This window comes from Fukomys damarensis, unplaced genomic scaffold, assembly GCF_012274545.1.
Source record: "Fukomys damarensis isolate Sample0158 unplaced genomic scaffold, DMR_v1.0_HiC HiC_scaffold_24, whole genome shotgun sequence".
In the NCBI taxonomy this organism is placed as follows: Eukaryota; Metazoa; Chordata; class Mammalia; order Rodentia; family Bathyergidae; genus Fukomys; species Fukomys damarensis.
The window spans coordinates 4,612,328-4,630,631 of NW_022900936.1; the positions used below are offsets into that span (position 1 = coordinate 4,612,328).

The following is an 18,304-nucleotide window of genomic DNA, read 5'->3' on the forward strand; positions in this document are numbered from 1 at the left end:
AACTTATTTTTTTCATTCTAGTCCTTGCATCTTTCTTTAGTTATTTTGCTGTGCTTCCCAGATCCTAGTTTAATGCTGAAGAGTAGTGGGTGAAGCAAATCTCCTTATGTTGTTCTGTATTTTTCAACAGTATTTCTCAGCGCCGGCGCTGCTGACCTCGGGCTGGAGAACTCTTCGTTGGGAGGCATTTCCTAAAAACTGTGTGTTAAACTCAGCAGCATTCTGAATGCCATCGGACCACCTACTCCCAGGTTGCGACAACGAAAAAATGAAAACAAAAACTCCCAACAATACCAAAGTCCCCTGGGGAGCAAGATGGCCTTTGTCCCAAAACACTGCTTTAAAGATAGTGCTTCTAACTTGTTGCCATTAAGTTTGATTTTTTTAAAAAATGTAAATACCAATTAAGGTTTCTGGTTACAGTCAACAGAACCTGGCTCAGGCTAAACTAATAACACCAGCAACAGCGGAGTGGTATCCAGTTGCTGGCAGGATCAATGAGAAGTCTGCCAAAGCAGACTCAGAGAGTGGGCATGAGCCAGAACCAAGACAGAACCGGGAGGACAGGGGACATTGCCAGAACAGCGCCGAGGGGTGGGGGCCACCCGCCGGGTGCCTCTGTTCCTGCAGCCTGCGTGAGCCTGAGACCAGATCGCTGCTTTGTGAAAACCACTGTTGATCAGGATCAGAGGCAGAGCGTCCCACTGATGAGGCCTGGGTCCCAGGTAGCTGGGGAGTCAGTCACAGGCTTTGGGGCTTCTAGTTCAAGAGATGCACTGGAACTCAGGTCCTACTGACACTCAGAAACGTGAGCTTCCAAAAATCAGTGGAGGAGACTCAGATGCCAGGCAGCCTTAGAATGTGCACAGAAATGGAGAGGTAAGAAACAAGCAACATCCATGACAACTGTCTCTACCTTTCCGATCCTAATGAGGGTGTTTTGGCACGAAGGGCCTGACGGTTAGTTTGATGTGTCACCTGAGAACTATGCTGGAGTTCCCAGCTAGCAAATCAGTCGCTGACCCCGGCTCGCTGGGGGTATTTGCATAGCTCTGATTAATGTCTACTGTCAATTTACTTTGGGTACCTTAAGCCGATTATCTCCGCAATGCCACAAGCCTCACCCCGTCCACTGAAGGCCTTCGGGGCAGATCTCAGGTTTTTCGAGAAAGAAGAAATCACAATTGCAACATCAGCCTCTCCTGAGCGTCCAGCTTGCCCGCCTGTTCTCCAGCCTCGGCCCAGTGCCAGCTCTCACCATGACGTGAGTCAACTGATTGAAATAAATTGTGTGAAATAAATATTGTTGAGGGTGTGTATGTGTACGCAAACACACACACACACAAGGGTATTTTTAAACATATAATTGAGTAAAAATATGTACTGGTCTGGTTTCTCCGGAGGACCCTGATGGATACAAAGTGTGTCTCATTTTATTGAATTTTTTTTCATATTTAATGAGAGAATTATACATACCTTGCTCTCCTTTGGAGTGAAGATAGCTACTTTCCTTTACTATCTGTCCTCCTTTTTTTTCCAGATGAACAATAATTTCAAGGGACTTACTACATTTAGCCCACTTGTGCCTCTGTACAGAAAACGGCAGATTGGATAATTTAAAGAGGATAGGAATTCATTTCCCACAGTTCCGGAGGCTAAATGTTCAAGGTCAGGGTGCCCACATCTGGTGAGGGCTCTCTTTCTCTGTGATCTCTCACAGTGGGGTGTGGAAGGGAGAGGAGAGAGAGAGAGAGAGAGAGAGAGAGAGAGAGAGAGAGAGAGAGAGGAGACCTCACTAGAGGACGGCACCTTCATCTTGAGCTTCCAGAGTCCACACTGTGAAAACTAAATGTCTGTTCTTGATACACTGCTCAGTCTGTGGTATTCTAGGATGGCAGAGTACAAAAGACAGAAATTGGGACAGAGGAGTGCGGCAGGGCTGGAACAAAACCTGAAAATGTCCAGAGCTCTGGGACCACACGATGGGTGGGGAGCGTGGAAGAGTTTGGGATGACACTGGGAAAAGCCTGTGTCACCGTGGACGGAGCAGTAGGGCAACTCACGGCGCCGGCTCAGAAGAGCCTGAGGGCCCCTTACTCCTCTGAGAGGTTACCACAGGGATTGTGACGGGGAGGACTGTTCCGATGAGGTCCTGTGAAGAGTGATCAACCAGCATGATGAATGCTCACATTTTAAAAATGTGTTACAGTAAAAGACACGTTGCTAGGAATTCCCCTCAATGTCCTCTTTCTCGTTTTGAACACCCTCCTCCCATGTCCTGGCCCCCTCCTGCAAAGGCTCTGGAGCCCTCTTTCCTGAGTCTTTAGCTGCACTGTCCCGGCTGCCTCAGTGGCAGGACTGTGAGGGGAATTAATGGCAGTGCATCTCTTACTGTAATATTTTTTTAAATGCAACATTCGCTGGATATTTCAATCACACCTCATAGACAGAAATAAGGAGCAAAGTGTTGGAAACCTGAAGAAAGGCCATCTTTGCTATACAGTTACACAGAATGCAGTCAAATCATGTCTGGGTGCTAGGACTTTATGAAAGGCAGAAAAGAGCAATGAACTAGGACGGTGGGCAGAGCGATCACTAAGCAGATACAACTGTGGCATGGCTTTGCTTAATCCCACTTCATAGTGTGGTGAGGAGAGAGAAAAAATTTAAAGGTAGAATTTATAGATAAGGGGGAAGCAAGATGTAAAAGATTTGGAAAATATTCATCTTAGCTATGTAAAGAATAAAACAGCTACTTTTAGGAAAGAAAAACAAGGGTGTGGCCCAGGGCCCACTGTTAAGATTAGCGTGGACGTGAAGGAGGCGGGTGAGGACCTGTGGATGGATGAGAGGTGGATGTGTGGATGCTGGATAATGGCTGGCTGGATGGAGGAAGCGCGAAGGGTGACAGCCAGGGGCTGCTCATCAAGGCTCGGTGTCGGGAGAGACCCGGCACTTTGGGATCTCGCGGGCTGCGGGTCAGGGAGGCCCCGGGTCTCTCTTCCTGCAGTTCCAGCCAGCGATGTACTCAGTGGCCCGGCTGTGGCTTGTTGGGCACCATCCATCTCAGGCTAACCCTTCAGGCACACAGAGTGTAAGAACCGTGGACACACGGCATCCTCCGCTTAGGTGTAGGAGGATGGGGGCCAGGGGAAAAACTGCCCTGGGGCAGAATCACTGCGTGGACTGTGAGATTCCCATGGCTGCTGAAGAACGAGTTGTTAGCAGCCGAACACCGACCTCTTCACTGCCCCTCACAAGGCCACCCGCTGTCTGCCAGGCTGGGTAACTTCTGAGTTCAGCCAGGCTGTGGGCCGGTTTGCTCCTAGAAGCTGTGCGTGTGAGGTGCTTGCCGGCTGCCACCTGAGGAGGCCCACGTTCCCTGCTGCACGGCTGCTCCGTGGTTGGGAGAACAAGAGCGCGCTGAACCTTTCTCCGTCCCGGCTCTGAGGAAGTCAATCCCAGCTGGCAGCAGTTAACCACCTTCCCCCATCTCGTTCACGTGCCGTGTAGCATGGCCACAGCCTCAATCTCTCCTCCTCTCAGTCCTGGGGACGAGGGTGGCGGACCCACGTGGGGACCACTCACATTCCACCCGCTACATCTTGTGAAGCCATTCACCTTCTGAGAGTCCGGTCTTGTCTTCGTCTTGTCTTAGTTCAGGCCGCCGTAACAAATGCCATAGGTGGCGGCCTAAACAAGCAGCGTTTTTTCCTCCCAGTTCCAAAGCCCGGAAGTCAGACGGCATGGTCAAGGAAGTCGCCAGTTCAGTTCCTGGTGAGGGCGTTCTTCCCGGTTTGCACCAAATACCTTTTCGGCCCTCTTGCCGCACCCTCACCCAGCAGAGAGAGGTCACCTTGCTCAGGTCCCTTCCTGCGGAAGCCCTGATCACATCCAGGAGGGCTTCACCTTCGAGACCTAACCGCCTCCCAAAGGGCCCCATCTGCTGCCCTGCCTTGGAGCCAGCTGACTATGGACAGAAACCTCCTAAGACTGTGAGCCAGAATAAAACTCTTCTCTTTATTGTTTATTTGTTTTTGGTACCGGGGATTGAACTCGGGTCCTTGCGCTTCCAAGGTAGGCCACCGAACCACTGAGCTAAATCCCTGGCCCTAAAATTCTTCTCTTTAACTTGTGGGTATTTCCCCGCCCGCCCAGCAACAAGAAAGTGACTAAGACAGGCAGAAACTCTGAAACACTGTGAGCTTTTAAACAAACATTTGTTGAATGAATGCGTAGCCATTTCCAGTCAATATGCTACCCGGAAACTGAGTGTATAATTACACCAGGCCTCCCTTAAGGCATATATACCTTTGCTTCTCATTTGAATTCCAGGCATTAATTCAGTGGTGTTGGAAGTTAGAACTCCAGGGTCAATTTCCCACAACAGGACTTGGGCAATATATTTAAACCTCTGAGTGCCTGGGAAGGACAGTTTTATGCTTTGGGTCTTTCCTTACATTTTGCAGAATGAGCAAAGGACACAGAAGGGTGTCGGTTTTTTTTAATGTAAGATCCCAAACGCTATGATTTAATTTAAAACAGATCTAAGTATAGAGAAATTAGTAGAGGGGCTTTTTTCTGGTGTTGTGTCCTGCAGACAAATGAGCTTTGACTCAATTTCCCTGCCTAAATAACAAGGAATTTTTACTAGCCGCTTTCCACCATCTTTCCCTTCCTGATGACCCTGACTTCTTGTCTGAGATGAGAAAACATTAGCCAAAGTGTTGCTGCTAGACGCACTGATACAGTGTGATCTCATTTAGGTGCATGCTACCGACCGTAGGGCAGCAAACACGGGATTTCACGACGAGATACAGGTTCTCTGAAAGGTGGGAGCAGGTTCGGTGATGACAGTCAGACAAAAGCACTCACTTCCTGATGACCCTGACTTCTTGTCTGAGATGAGAAAACATTAGCCAAAGTGTTGCTGCTAGACGCACTGATACAGTGTGATCTCATTTAGGTGCATGCTACCGACCGTAGGGCAGCAAACACGGGATTTCACGACGAGATACAGGTTCTCTGAAAGGTGGGAGCAGGTTCGGTGATGACAGTCAGACAAAAGCACTCAACACACCGGTGTGAAAGTCAGGGGCAATGAGCTGATCTCTCTAGGCATCTATTTCCGCTTGCTGAGTTGGCGCCTGCCAAATACATCATTATAGAATACATTGTGAAAAGTTAGCAGGAGTTTAAGCTTTCTTTCCATCTTAGCTGATAATATGCCAGTGGCCATTTTTTCCCCAATGAATCATTGTTTCTCAGATGTTTGACAATATGTGGTAATTCTGATGAAGTATCAGTAACGTCTGTAACATTACATGCTATTTTCCTGAGAACTATTTCCTTAAAAGAAATATTCCCCTCAAATGCACCTTCTGTTCAGTTATTATTTGACTGAGAAGGCTGTGTCCAAACAGTGACATTCTTATCCTCCATATCTTTGGGTACATCTAATCCTTCTCCTTCTTGAAAACCACTAGGCATTTTCAAAAAACACAAACACACAGAGATCAATAGAAAATAAATCAAAATTGTAACAGAACCCATTGTCCCCAAGCTGCAGGCGAAGAAACCAACGATTCCTTCTTTGGCTGACTTTTAATGTGGTGCATGCCAAGGACCTCCAGGAGGCTTGACCCCGAGGGGACAATACCTCAGATCCGGTTTCTGCCAGGTGGTCGGCATTGTCACACAGATTCCACTGGAGTGGTCGCGGCAGGTGCAGCTGGTTCTCATCACTGAAAGGAATCTGTTGAGTTCCAATCTCGGTCTGTACAGACAAGGGACTAGGCTCCCAAAGGCTGCAGAGCACACCAGCATTCAGGTAAGGAGAGAACAGCAAGGAGCATCTGTATTTGTTGAACGAGGTCTGGGAGTGGCCTCCCGGTTGGCCTTGGTGCCAGGCAAAAAGAATGTTCTGTCGTGGGTTGTTGAAATTGGCATGAAGGCTACACATGCAAAATACAACAACCTAGAACTGTAAAGACAGCCAAGGGTGTGTATCCCTGTGATTTCCCACCTAAATGATACCTTTCTGTTAGTTCCTTATAGGTCTGCTTCACAGAACAGAAGAACCAAATGATTTCATGACCACACTAGTTTCTTTGTTCATTCCCTGTTCTGAATAACTGGAGGGAATCATCAGGCCAATGTGAAGGCAAGGGTGATGTCACTGGTTATTTCCTTTGGGGTCTTAATAGTCCAAGTGACGTCACTATGTCTGTCATAAAGTATGAATAAATGTAGCCATAATTCAGACAGGAATTAAATGAACTAGTGTCCATAATCAATTACTAATGCATAGTAAAGTTATTTTTAGCTGGCTATTTAAGATTTTCAGGACTAATGAACTTATGGGAAGAGAAATTAGACAGTAACTTAAGAAGTAGGTTTGAAGAAGAATGTTCTAGAATCTTCTCTCAAAGATATATGCACACCACATCCGTCTTACGACCATGATTTATTGGTTCTGTCTTCAGAGCTTTGCCCAACCATCTCTTGTGAGCTTGTATTGGTCTGAGTAGCACTCTTCTTCCTCCCCTCTGTAGCACTGACTGATCTGGGGTGTGGACCTGTGACACAGCAGACTGAACCACAAAGCTGGTAAGGAAATTCTCTCCTTCCGTAGGCTGGGCGCCTGGGGCCTTGGTCTCCCTCACTTGGATTCTGGATTCCACAGGAGACAATGAGGTTGCTTGCACCCAAAATCTCAGGGTGCATCCTTGGGGTCTCCTCTACATCTTAGCTTTCCCTTTGGCCCATGAGGTCCCCAGGCACCTGCCAACTCGATGAGCCAATAAACTGCCTCTTTGATTCCAGACAGTTAGTTTCTTTCACTTACCATTAAAACTATCCTAGCCAAAGGATATTTTTTCAAAGTCTGTTATTTATATGAAGAGTCTACTTTGCATCCTTGTAGACTAATAATATCTGAACAGTGTTTACCATATTGAGGTAGCACCCAGGATGGGTCAGCGCAACATGGTAAGAGAAGAGATTTTCAATGGCTTTGTTAGAAAAATTTAAATCCTGGAGACCCTATGCCAGCACCCCCAAATTTAAGGTGTCTCTGAGATGGGCTATATTCCCATATGGTTTATCAAACCCCTTTCCCTCCTATCTGTCCTCATGAAGGAGGGGAAGGATGGTCTTGACTTGTCTTTGAAGCAGCTATGACTTCTTGGCCTAGGGCAAAGATAAACGAACTCAAGCTCAAGACCCAAGGCCATGTCACAATCATCAGAAGGTGCTGAGACTGAGCCCGGCCGCACCCTCTCATTCATCCTGCCAAGACCCTGGAGCCTACTGCCCTTCCTCCTCCCCCCACCTCTCCTGGTTGGAACCACCCAAAAGCCCCACCATTTATTCCTGGCCAGTGGAGTCCTAGGCCCATCCCTCAGCCCATAAAATCCAGTACTCTCCATCTCTGTTCTTTCAACTTGGATCATAAAACTGGACACTGCTTAGCAACACTGCTGTCTGTACTTTGGAGGTGTGGACAAGAGGCACAATGAAGAGAATTTACAGCCTCTGGGGAGAAAGGATGGATGGGTAAAAGCACATTGCAATGTGAGAATGAAGGAGTGACAGGAAGAAAATGGAGGACAACGAAGGATTGCTTGAGGCAGGAAAGGCTACACAGAGATGACTCTTATGACTGAGTTGTGTTCCCCAGAATTCCTATGCTAAGCCCTAACCCCCCCCAGTGCCTCAGAACGTGACTGTGTTTTGAGATGGAACCTTAATGGCAGTGACTAAGGTTGATCAAGGTACTGTGGATGGGCCAACGACCTCATAAGGAGAGGGAGTGTGAGAGAATGTTCTAGAAGGGGGGAAGGTTAGGGCTGTAGGGGAAGAGAAGAGATGACGGTGGGAACAGAGTCCATCTCTTCAAGGGGGGGAGAGGAGTCAGGCAGGCATAGAGGACCAGCCTTTTAGGGGACCAGAGACAGTCCCCACTTTGTCACAGGAGGGTCAGTGAGACAAAGAGTTCCAGGTCTGCAGTACCACAAGAATTGTGACAAATACACATGAAAGCCAGAAATAATGCTAATGATCTGCTTCAGCCATTTTATTTCCATCGAAATGACACTTTGAAACATCAAGGATCCAATCAGTACCTCAAAGATGAGTTACTATCCAAGACACCAAAGGTCCAATCATATCAAACTTATAATTCGTGATTTCTTAAACAATGATAGAAAAATATACCTGAGAGAACAACATTCCAAAAGATGCCCGCTTCATAATGCCCTTGACTTACAATTCCCAACAGGAGACCTCACCTTTCCCTGCCCGCCTAGAACCAGCCCCATAAAGACTTTCCAAACTGTAAAGTGCTACTGAATTGCTTCCCAGCCCAAGAGAAACCAAAGTCCTTATGGCTTACAGAGATCATCACACTAAGGTTGTTCACTGTAGCTTTAAACATATCAAATCAGAGGTTAATTAAAAAAATATTTTTCCAAACGCAAAATAAATATAGAAAAGATCAATGCGAACATTAAAATGTCCATTTTCAACTGCACACTGCTGACTTTCTGGGAAGAGCGCAAGTTTATCTTATGTATTTACAACTCAGAGCTACCTGAGTCAAGCACATGATTCTATGTTAACGTGTTCATTGAAGATACATACTATATTTAACAAATCATAAATAAATACAAATACATGCTCCTGCATGTGATACATGAGACTCTAGAAGAAGATCCCCTTAACATACAAGGAAATGACGGCTTAAGTATCATTCAGTGACATACAAATGCTTTTTCATTTCTTATCTTTTAGGAAAGGCAAACTCTGACAAAGAAGTCTCTGTGGGTGCTCAGTAACTTCCAGTCGTGTTGGGTATTTATGACATCTTATTTGTCCAAGTAAAAGAGATCCACCCAGCTAATTTTTTTTTTTTTTTTTTTTTTTTTATTTGCAAAGCAGAAGGTAACCGTGGATATCACCGCTTCCTTGCTTTACCTCTTCTGGGGACTGAAGGATGCGACCTCAGCCCGCCAGCCTTGTGTTTATGTCCCCAGCTAGGTGAACGCCACCCACAATTCACACATAGGGGGCACTGACCTCAAGGGAGGTAGGAGAGAGGATGGCGCGAACAGCACGGCAGGATACAGCTCAGTGTAGACGCTTAGGGTTCCATGCCAAGCGCCGAAAAACAAACACAGAAATGAAACAAGCCAGGTGTGATGGCAGTGGCTAAAATGCCATTCTGCTATGACAAGAGGTGGAAATTCACCTCTAAAAGAAAAATACTTCCGGACGGGAGACACAGAGAAAATGTAAACCTCATCTCATCTATTTTCAGCAGGATGCATGGCGGCTGTCGTATGAAATCAGGCTGGAGAATAATTGAGTCCATCACAGAGCCAGGGGCTCTCCACGTGGGGCGCTCGGGGCAGGCACCACAGCCTGGCTGTTTCCTTTCAAACACGGAGGGAAGGACCGCAACACCCAGCTTCTGCTTGTGAAAAACACACACCTGCTCAACAGATGCTGGGATTCGCTTTATTTCACCCTTTCTAACCCTCTGCCTGAAGGCAAGCTTGGAGCACGGGGAAATCTCAGAGCGCCGCGGCTGTGGCCCACTCCCTGGCCCATAGTCAGTGCGGGACTGCTTGAGCAAAGGCGAGGGCAAGGGAGACCTCGCAAACACCACGCTCGCACCCCGAGAGCTGAGAAACTGGGAACACCTGTTCTTCATCATCCCCAGGAGATAAACGAGCCGGTTCCTTGTCAAAGACCCCCAGATCTGTTGCACACACGCACGCACACACACACACACACACACACACACACTTGCAGTCACTTAGTTTCCCAGTGTTGGGCCCAGGGCTCTGCTCCGTGAGGTTTTAGGGAAGCGGGGAGGGAAGCCGGCTGACCGGAAAGGGCTGAGGTTCGCCCATAGTTTAGGAAACCTGGGTGACCTCAGCACAGGGCTGGACAGGGAGCGCCCCAGGTAAACAGGGGTTTCTGAGGAATGCCACGAAAGACCCGGGGCACATCTTAGCACCTCAAAGAGGGCTGGGAAGGAGCAGAGGCAGTCATGGAAACACTCACAAAAGAGGGGCAGCAGCTAAGGGACGAGCCGACACAGCCTTTGGATGGGAGTCCTGAGCTCCAGCGAAGGGATCGACCGTCAGCCTGAGCCTCCCTGTGCCAGTCCATCGAGGCCCTGCACAGATCTGCCCAGAGAGTGGATGAACAGGAATGAGTGGCCTGCAGGGGCTTCCAACACCCGGCGCTGGTCCTGTGCGTGCCACATACAGAAGGCCTGGCCAAGTCCTCTACTGCTCTGAGCCTTGGTTGTCTCATCAAAGGCAGGGCTGGCTGGTTTGGTCCTCAGTGCTGCACACACCCCAGGATTTCCCCTGCCACGTTCAGATCATCGCATCCCCCAACCAGCAGAGCCCAGAGCACGGTGCCCTGTGCTGTGCAGCGTATCCTGGGCAGGAGAATTTCTCCAAGAGCCCCAGGGATGGTGCGGAGGAGGAAAGGGGGGCTGGAGTGGGGCTCAGTGGCAGAACACACGCTCGGCATGCATACGGACCTGGGGGGCCCAGCTTTCATCCCCAGCACCGCAAAGAGAGGGAGCTGAAGGAAGGAGAGGAACCAGAGATGACACGAAGCCCTCAAGAGGTCCATGGACCTCAGTCACCGCTTCTGCACCCAGAGGTGGTGCTGTGCGCACCATCGTACCGCCACTGAAACACAGCCCACGCCGGACCAGAACCACGAGCGCCTCCCTTAACTGCACCTACTATGGGACACTGAGCAGTTCCTATTGTCTCATTTAACCCACACAGGAACCCCGGGAGGTGGGAACGCCCATTGTCCCATTTTTCAGAAGAGAAAACGAAGATAAAGCAAAGACAAAGAAGTTGTCCCTCAGTGGAGTGAGGGGCTGAAATTCAAATCCAGGCACCAGACCTTGACACCCACATAGGTTCTGTCCCAGTAACGTGGCCTGGGGTGAGGTTCACGCAACCTCACACTGGACCACTAGATTCTGAAGACCAGGAAGCCGGGTGTTCAGGCCACCTGGGCCCTTCCCACATCTCCCTCACTCACCCCTAAGAGCAGAAGGGGAATTCACTGCCTCAACCCAGCACCTGAGGGGAACATGGCACGAGGGGAAGTGACTACAACTTGCATTCCCATGACACCCGTGTCACGCCTGGCATGCTGTCTCTTCAGACTTTCTCCCTCAAAACCGTTACACTGGAAGCCACACAACTTTTCCCCACCAATCAAGAATATTCAGGGCAGTAACCAGGCAAGCCCATCACTGCCAGGCCACGCTGTAGGTTGCCACATCAAAACAGAAGCTTGGGCATCGGCCTGTGCCCCATTCTGACGGAGGAACTTAGGTAAATAATCTAAAAACCCACAAAATGTTGTTAGGAAAACGTATAATGACTTCTGCCTTCTCGAGCAGCAATCTGCTCTGTTTGGTTCAAAATTAACAGACACTGGAAGCACTGACCGTGAAATGGGACATCCGGCCTCATTCCTGACAGTGAACACCCGCTTCCTGGGTGCTAGAGCAGATGCCTACACGAATATCAAGGTAAACAGCACAACTGCAAGGAACTGCTACGTCTTGGTTAAAGTGAACTCTCCTGTGACCGTGATGCGAACTGAGGAAATGAAATGTAACCACCCGAATGAGATCAAGCTGAAAACCCCTATAAAAGGAGCTGCAGCCCAGTACAAGGCTGATCACCGGCACTGCCTTTTTTGAGTGCGATCGACCTTTGCCCGCAAAGTAAACTTTTTAATTTTACTTCCACTCAGCTCGTCTCTACGTGCGCATCACTTGCCAATTCCTTCCGCAGCAATTCCAGGCCCAGGGGTGCTGACAACGCGAGGGGAGGTCTCTTAGGTAACTCCCGCTCTGCACACAAACTTCCGAGGTGGAAGGTGTGGCTGCTCTGAGTGAGGGGCAGAACCTGAGGTCCACAGAGAGTGAGAGCCCCAGTTCCAGAGCCAGCAAGCCGCATGGCCAGGTTCAAAGCTGGAGGAGACACCTGAGATGTGCCACAGGGCTGAAGAGACCAGGTCTCCCTAACGACTCGCCTGGCCTAGGAAGCGGTCTCCTCTCCCCACACTGATTTCCTGTGGGCTGCTGTGCATCTTCCGGACATCCCTGTGTTGGGACTGAAATCCCTGAAGTCACGTGCCGGTGGCATTTGGAGTTGAAACTCTGGTAGATGAGTCGGGTTAGGCAGGGTACTGGTTTGTTTTTTGTGTTTTGGTCCCAGGGATTGAACTCAGGTCCTTGCACTTGCAAGGCAGGCCACCGAACCGCTGAGCTAAATCCCCGGCCCTAGGCAGGGTACTGCTACTAGTGGTTTTATGAGAAAAGCAAGAGAAGCCAGGAGTGGTGTGTACCTGTGACCCTCTGAGAGGCTGAGGAGGGAGGACAGGAAGTCGGAGTCCAGCCTGTGCAGTTTGGGGACTTAATAAGACTCTGTCTCAAATTTTAAAAACTTAAAAAGGCCAGGGTTGCCTTGAGAACTATGAGCCAAGTGAACTTCTACTCCTTAGAAATTACTTAGTCTACTGTGCTTGGTTATAATGACAGACAGCCCACAAAGACAGGCTTCCCTCGCGGGTGCACAGCAGCCTGGTGTCCACACCTGTTTCTTCTGGCTCCGGTCACTGGGGGTCTGCAGCACTGCAAGGACTGCATCTGCCTGGTCCCTGCAAGGGGCAGAGAAGCCAGCTGTGCCTCCCAGAGAGCAGACTGAATCCACACTCTGATCTGAGTCCGCTAGGGCTGCCACATGCCAAGTGTGTGCACGTGTGTGTGTAAAGCACACCCAGGGACCCTTCCACCTACTTTGCTAGTTCAAGTTTAAAGCCGGGAAAAAGTGCAACACATTACTTTGAAAACCAATGTAAACGTGTGCATAATTTTTCTGCACAAAAATAACTACCCTCGAAGGAATCAGAAATTGGCATGAAAATTAATTAATTTTGCTTAAAAACCCATTTCAGCTCTGTGCCAGCCCTTTGGAATAGCTGTAGCAGTGCGGGGTGCCCGGCGGAGTCAGGCATCGCCAGGCAGGTTGGACAGCATGGCCACAGAGAACTCTGCAAGCCGAGGTTATGAAATAGGCCAGGACATCAGGAACTGTTACGCTCCTGCAGTCTGTAGGGAGGTGGCCTCCAAGCTTGCTGATCCCAGACCAGGATGCGCCATTCCAGGGACAGGGCACCTGGGGACAAGCCACTCAGCTTCTCTGGGTATCTTATTTCCCAACCTGACTTCCTTTTAAAACAATCATCTGGAGGTAAAGTGGAGGACAGAAGTGACAGCCCCAAGGGCCTGAGTCAGGCTGAACCAAGGTGGTGGTCTGGACAGAGGTAACCAGGGTGGACATGGGGAGAAGAGGCCAAACCCACAGGAACCGGTCACAAGGCTGGCCTTGGCGCGCAGACCTTAAGGGACAGAGATGGAGGCGTTTCCTGAGCTCTGGGCCTGGGGGAAGCTGGGTTCGAGGGAGGAAGGTCTGGAGTTTGGCTTCAGACTGTGGGTCCATGTGCCTGTGGGTGCTGGGAGGAGAGATTGGCCTGGCCGTGGGACTGAGGCCTAGGGCTTAGGGAGATGGGAGCTCAGGGCTACTGCTGGAACTGCGGTGAGGAGACAGGACGTGAGCGAGGGAGGCAGCTGCTGTGACTGCAGGGCGGATGTGACTGAAGGCGCCAGCGTCCTGCCCTGAGGTGGCTCCACAGAAGGCTGGAGGGGCTGAGCTGTGACACAGCGAGGCTGCAGGTATGGGTGGCCAGGGTTAACCCGAAGTTCAGAGTGGGATCTGCTCATCCAGCGAAACCAAGCAGCCAGTGGGACAAGGGAGACTGGGGAGCCAGAGGACATTCTCTCTGGAGACCAACGGGCATCAGGAACGTAAGGAGGACATGAGGGCCAGGGCACAGGATGAGGCCTCGAGGACAGACGTGGAGCCCGGGGCGGAGCCGGGGGACGCCGGGCCCACACGATCATGGCAGAGGGGGTAGCTAAGAGCACGTGGGGTCCTAGAGCTGGGGTGAGCAAGGATGGGGGCAGCATTGCCGTGAGGACCGAGAACCGCCCAGGGTACCAGCAGCTTGGGGAGTTGGGTCCCTGAACAGGGTGCTGCTCACGGGCCAGACAGGCTTCACCATAAGGGGTGAGACGGGGCCAGGCAGAGGGGAGGGGCCCACGAGTGAGAACCGCGCAGGGGTTCTGACCACAAGGTGGTGAGAGGAGCTGGCAGTGGAGTCCGAAACCCCAAGGGGCTTCTCTGCGGAGCCTGGGTGTGATGCCACGGCTTGGGAACGTGGAGAAAGCGCCCCAAAAGTGCAGCTGGAGCAGCTGGTGACGCGAGCCCCACAGGCCCGGGGAGGCCCAGCAGCATGCGGCGCACCCCACTGCTGCTTCCTTCATTTCCAGAACCTAGGTGCTCCGCCCGGGCCTGTGCCTCAGTTTCCTCAGCTGGACACCAGGGGTGTTGGGGCGGCGGCGGGAGCATCGCAGGGAGGCAGAGCACAGAAAGTTCTTCGGCTCCGCGCCAGAGGAAGACAGCACCAGCTTCCAGCGGCAGCTTTCCCAGGGTGCGGAGCAGGACCGCTCTGCAATGCTCCGGACACGCACAAACCTGCCAGTTTTCACACAGGCTTGCTAAACAGGCTCATGAAAACCTCCAGGGAGACAAAAAATGCAAAGCTGAACTCCAGACCAGGGCACCCTGTGGTTCCTTGGCCACAGGACAAGCTCAGCACACGAGCTGGGCTCAGGCTTGGGACCGAGGCACAGGGAGCCAGCCCTGGACCTGGGCCCGTGGGCGCTTTATGCCCAAGGGGTCCCTGAGAGGGGCTCGACTAAGATCCAAGGGAACCCAGCAAAGCCCCGGAAGCCTGGGCAGACAGTCTGAGCTCGGAGACTCAAAGCGCTGTCGTCCTGTCAGTGCAAGAGGAGGACACTCACTGGCTGCCGTGGTGCTCATGGGGAAGTCAGCGGTGTGGTCAGGGCGATTGCAGGCAAGCGGGTCTCCGGAGACGTGCTTCGGAGTCCTTCACGAACGGGGACTCGGTGCCCCGCTGTGGGGCCTCAGTTCAGGGAGCGGTGGGTCCCAGGCTCGGCACTAAAAAGCCTCAGGGTGGGAGCGGGGCTCGGGGGACTCTGAAAAGGGGCTGGGAGGCCAGCTGCAGACGAGTGACCGGGATTCTTCAGATGCTTTTCCTTATCTGAAAAGGGGAATGGCAGCATCCAGAGCTTCATGTAGACACACGCCCGGAAGTCGGCAGATGCACCTGTGTCAAGCGCACAGCACCTCGCGTGGGTGCTGAGAGATGGGATCCCAGCGCAGGGGCGCAGGTGAGGAGCCACGCTGGCTGCATCTAAGCTCATTGGTTCACCGTGCGCGGCTCTGGAGCGCCCTCGCCGTCCTGCACCCTCCCTACCCCGCACGGCCATCCAGATCGACCCCAGACTAGACACCTGGGCAGCCTTTATTCTCCGAAGCCTCCAGCACCTGCCAGTAGGCCAGCAGCTCCTGGGGCTTGACAAAGTGGCAGGCCACCACCTTCTTAAAGCGGCAGATGGAAAAGCGCAGCCCCTCGGGGAAGAAGGTCTGCTGGGAGTGCAGCTCCTCTGGCTGGATCCCCAGCTTGGCCAGGCAGAGCCCCACAAACACGTCTTCCAGCTTGATGAACGGGACGCTCTCGGAGACATTGTACACCTGGCTCGCCACGTCGCTGGAGAAGACGTAGGCGGTCCCGGAGCAGAACGGCGGGTACTTGCTCCACGGGTATTCAGACAGGCTCACATACCACTTACTGAACTTGTTCCTGATCGGAAACTCTTTCAGCTTTAAGTAGCCCGTGAAGAACCTCTCCGTTCTGTTTTTCTTCAGTAGGAGTTCGGTCAGGTACTGTACATTTATAAACATATCCGTGTCCGTTTTCATCACAAAAGCTGCCTGAGGACAGTAGCGGTGGACCCATTCTATGCCCATCATGGTCTTCAGGGTCAGGTTGAAGTAGACATCCTTGAAGTCCTTCTGAATGATGTCCCCATGCTGCTGGCTCTCCTGGGCCACCACTGTCATCTCGTCCTCACTGGCCGTGATCCCCAAGAGGAAGAAGGTTCTCACCAGCTGTCCTCTCACTACCTGCTCTTGGCCCCACGTCTCCCGGATGGCCTTGCGAGCTGCCACCTGCTTATGGGAGGACGTCACCAGCAGGACGAGGAAGGGGGGATTCTGCCTGCAGTCGATGTCCGGGAGCTGAAGGAACTGCCCATAGTTTTTCTTAAAAATAAATATCCCTTGTTCAAAAGGATCCATGCTGAAGTACAGACAGAGCACCCCAATCCCCAGCAGGCAGGCATACATGAACTTCATCTTCCAGGAAGCCATCTGAAAGGAACAAGACCAGAGGATCAGCTCTCAAAAGCAAGGTCCTGGCTGGGGGCTAGTGCGCACCAAGTCAGTGAGTGAAGAGGAATAAGCCCTGAGGTTCTACAGTACAGCAGGACATTGTGATCTGCAGCAATTCTCATGCATTTTGTAAAGAGCGAGAGGAGTTTAAAGGCTCCCACTGCCAAGAAGGGATCAGTGATTAAGGAGATAGAAAGGCTAGTTTCCCCCACAGGAAGTCACACACTGCACATGTAGCAAAGTTAGCTTACTGTACCCCATGAGACGTATGCTTAAAAAATAAAGCCATTGTTTTAAAGCATGTCTGCAGAAGGTGGCTGAGATGTGGACAAGACTGATGTGTAGAAGTTTGGCCTCTCACTGACTGCAGAAGTAAAGGGCAGTGGCTGAGCTTGGGGGGCCACCTTGGCCCCTGGTGTCCAACGGGGAGCACCGGGGTCTGAGCCCTGGTCCTGGCCTGTGGCCAGCCGCCCTCAACCTGTGCAGTACCAGATTCCTTGTACCTCAATGCACAGGACCAGGTCGCTCAGAGTGCCTCAGGCTCTGCCCTTTGAGGGCGACAGGACTAAGGTGCAGCCAGGCAACCAGAGAGGCCAGAAACCACAGAGTCTGGATCTAGACGCGTTCAGGCTTCACAGATCCAGCCAAGTGCGTCCCAGAGAAGGGAGTCAAGTTTGCTCTTCACACAACTACCTTGGGATCTCTCCCATCTGAAGGTTATGGTTTAGATTGGAGGTTCCTTTTTGAAGTCTTCTAACTTACTTTCTTTCGACTCCTGCCCACCCACCTCTGCTATCTGGGGCAAGTTCAAAAGCATCCAAGCTAACGTTACAACATGAAGAAAGTGAACAACTCACTTTTCGGTGGGTAAGAGGCCCAGTGGTTGGAAAGCTCAGCCACAGCGCAGATGCTAAGAGCACGTTTGGGTAGAAGAGCCGTCAGCAGGCCACACCATCAGGTTCCAGGTTTGGTTTGTTGATCAAAAATGATGATTTTGAATCACTAAGAGAAAAGGAATTGTGTTGCAACCATCATCCCTGACCTCCAGGTCCTCCTGAGCCTCTGTCTGTAGCGCGGCAGGACCACCTCCCTGTGGGACCTTGAGCAATCCCTAAGTCCTACTCCCAGGTTCACTTTTCCCACCTGGGAAACAGGAACAATCAAGGCAGAAGGGGTCTACAGGTCTACAACACGATTCACCTGTCCACAGGAGTAACAGTACGCAAGCATCCGGGAACCCTTTCAGGCCTAATGGCTAGGGCAGCCCCTTAGCTTTCTCAGGAGATACTATCATCCACCTTCTCATCATTAGTTTCCCTTATCTGCACAGCTGTGTGGCTGATGCCTCAAGAATACCATGTGGGAGAAATCCACCAATTCCCAGTGCAGTCACCAAGCCTTAAAATTATTTTGGGAGAAAGGACAGAGGAGCCAGCAGGAAAGGAGATATGGACGGGCTGAGACGACAAGGCACCGTTTTGATGGCACAAGAGTACTTCAGCATTTCCCGAAGTCATAATTCCGTTCCCAGGCTGTTCGGCATGAAGGAAAGGTGGAATCATGGGAGCTTCTAGAAGCCGCTGGCTCTTGGCTGACTCGCACGCAGGCTGCAGACACAGCCAAGCTCCTGGCCAGCTAGATCACACGGGGACAGGTCAGGGACCAGTACAGGACCAAAGGGCTGCCCGGGCCCAGGCTGAGGACGCCTTCCTTTCTCTGGTGTCTGTTTAACCACACAGCCAGAGCTGTGATTTCTGGGGAGAAGGGAGAACTACATTCTCCCTCACGCCACATTTCAGAGAGAAACAAAAAGCAAAGGCAGGAAAAGGTGATCGTTTTCTATTCTGCTTCCTTTCTTGGGTAACTTT

The 18,304-nt window shown here is 51.2% G+C and overlaps 1 protein-coding gene across 1 annotated transcript; it reads right to left on the bottom strand.

Annotated features, from left to right (window-relative positions):
• Positions 1–5,101: 5,101 nt before the first annotated feature.
• Positions 5,102–17,433, bottom strand: B3galt5 (beta-1,3-galactosyltransferase 5). The gene is made up of 2 exons (XM_010636529.3): positions 17,294–17,433; positions 5,102–16,415 (listed from the first exon to the last, which is right to left on the bottom strand). Exon 2 carries the CDS (start codon positions 16,413–16,415, stop codon positions 15,489–15,491), a length of 927 nt encoding a protein of 308 aa, XP_010634831.1. The 5' UTR covers positions 17,294–17,433; the 3' UTR covers positions 5,102–15,488.
• Between the last annotated feature and the right edge of the window lie 871 nt (positions 17,434–18,304).

Excerpts from the sequence above, each read along its gene's own strand:
- B3galt5 (XM_010636529.3), bottom strand. The coding sequence starts at position 16,415 with ATGGCTTCCTGGAAGATGAAGTTCATGTATGCCTGCCTGCTGGGGATT.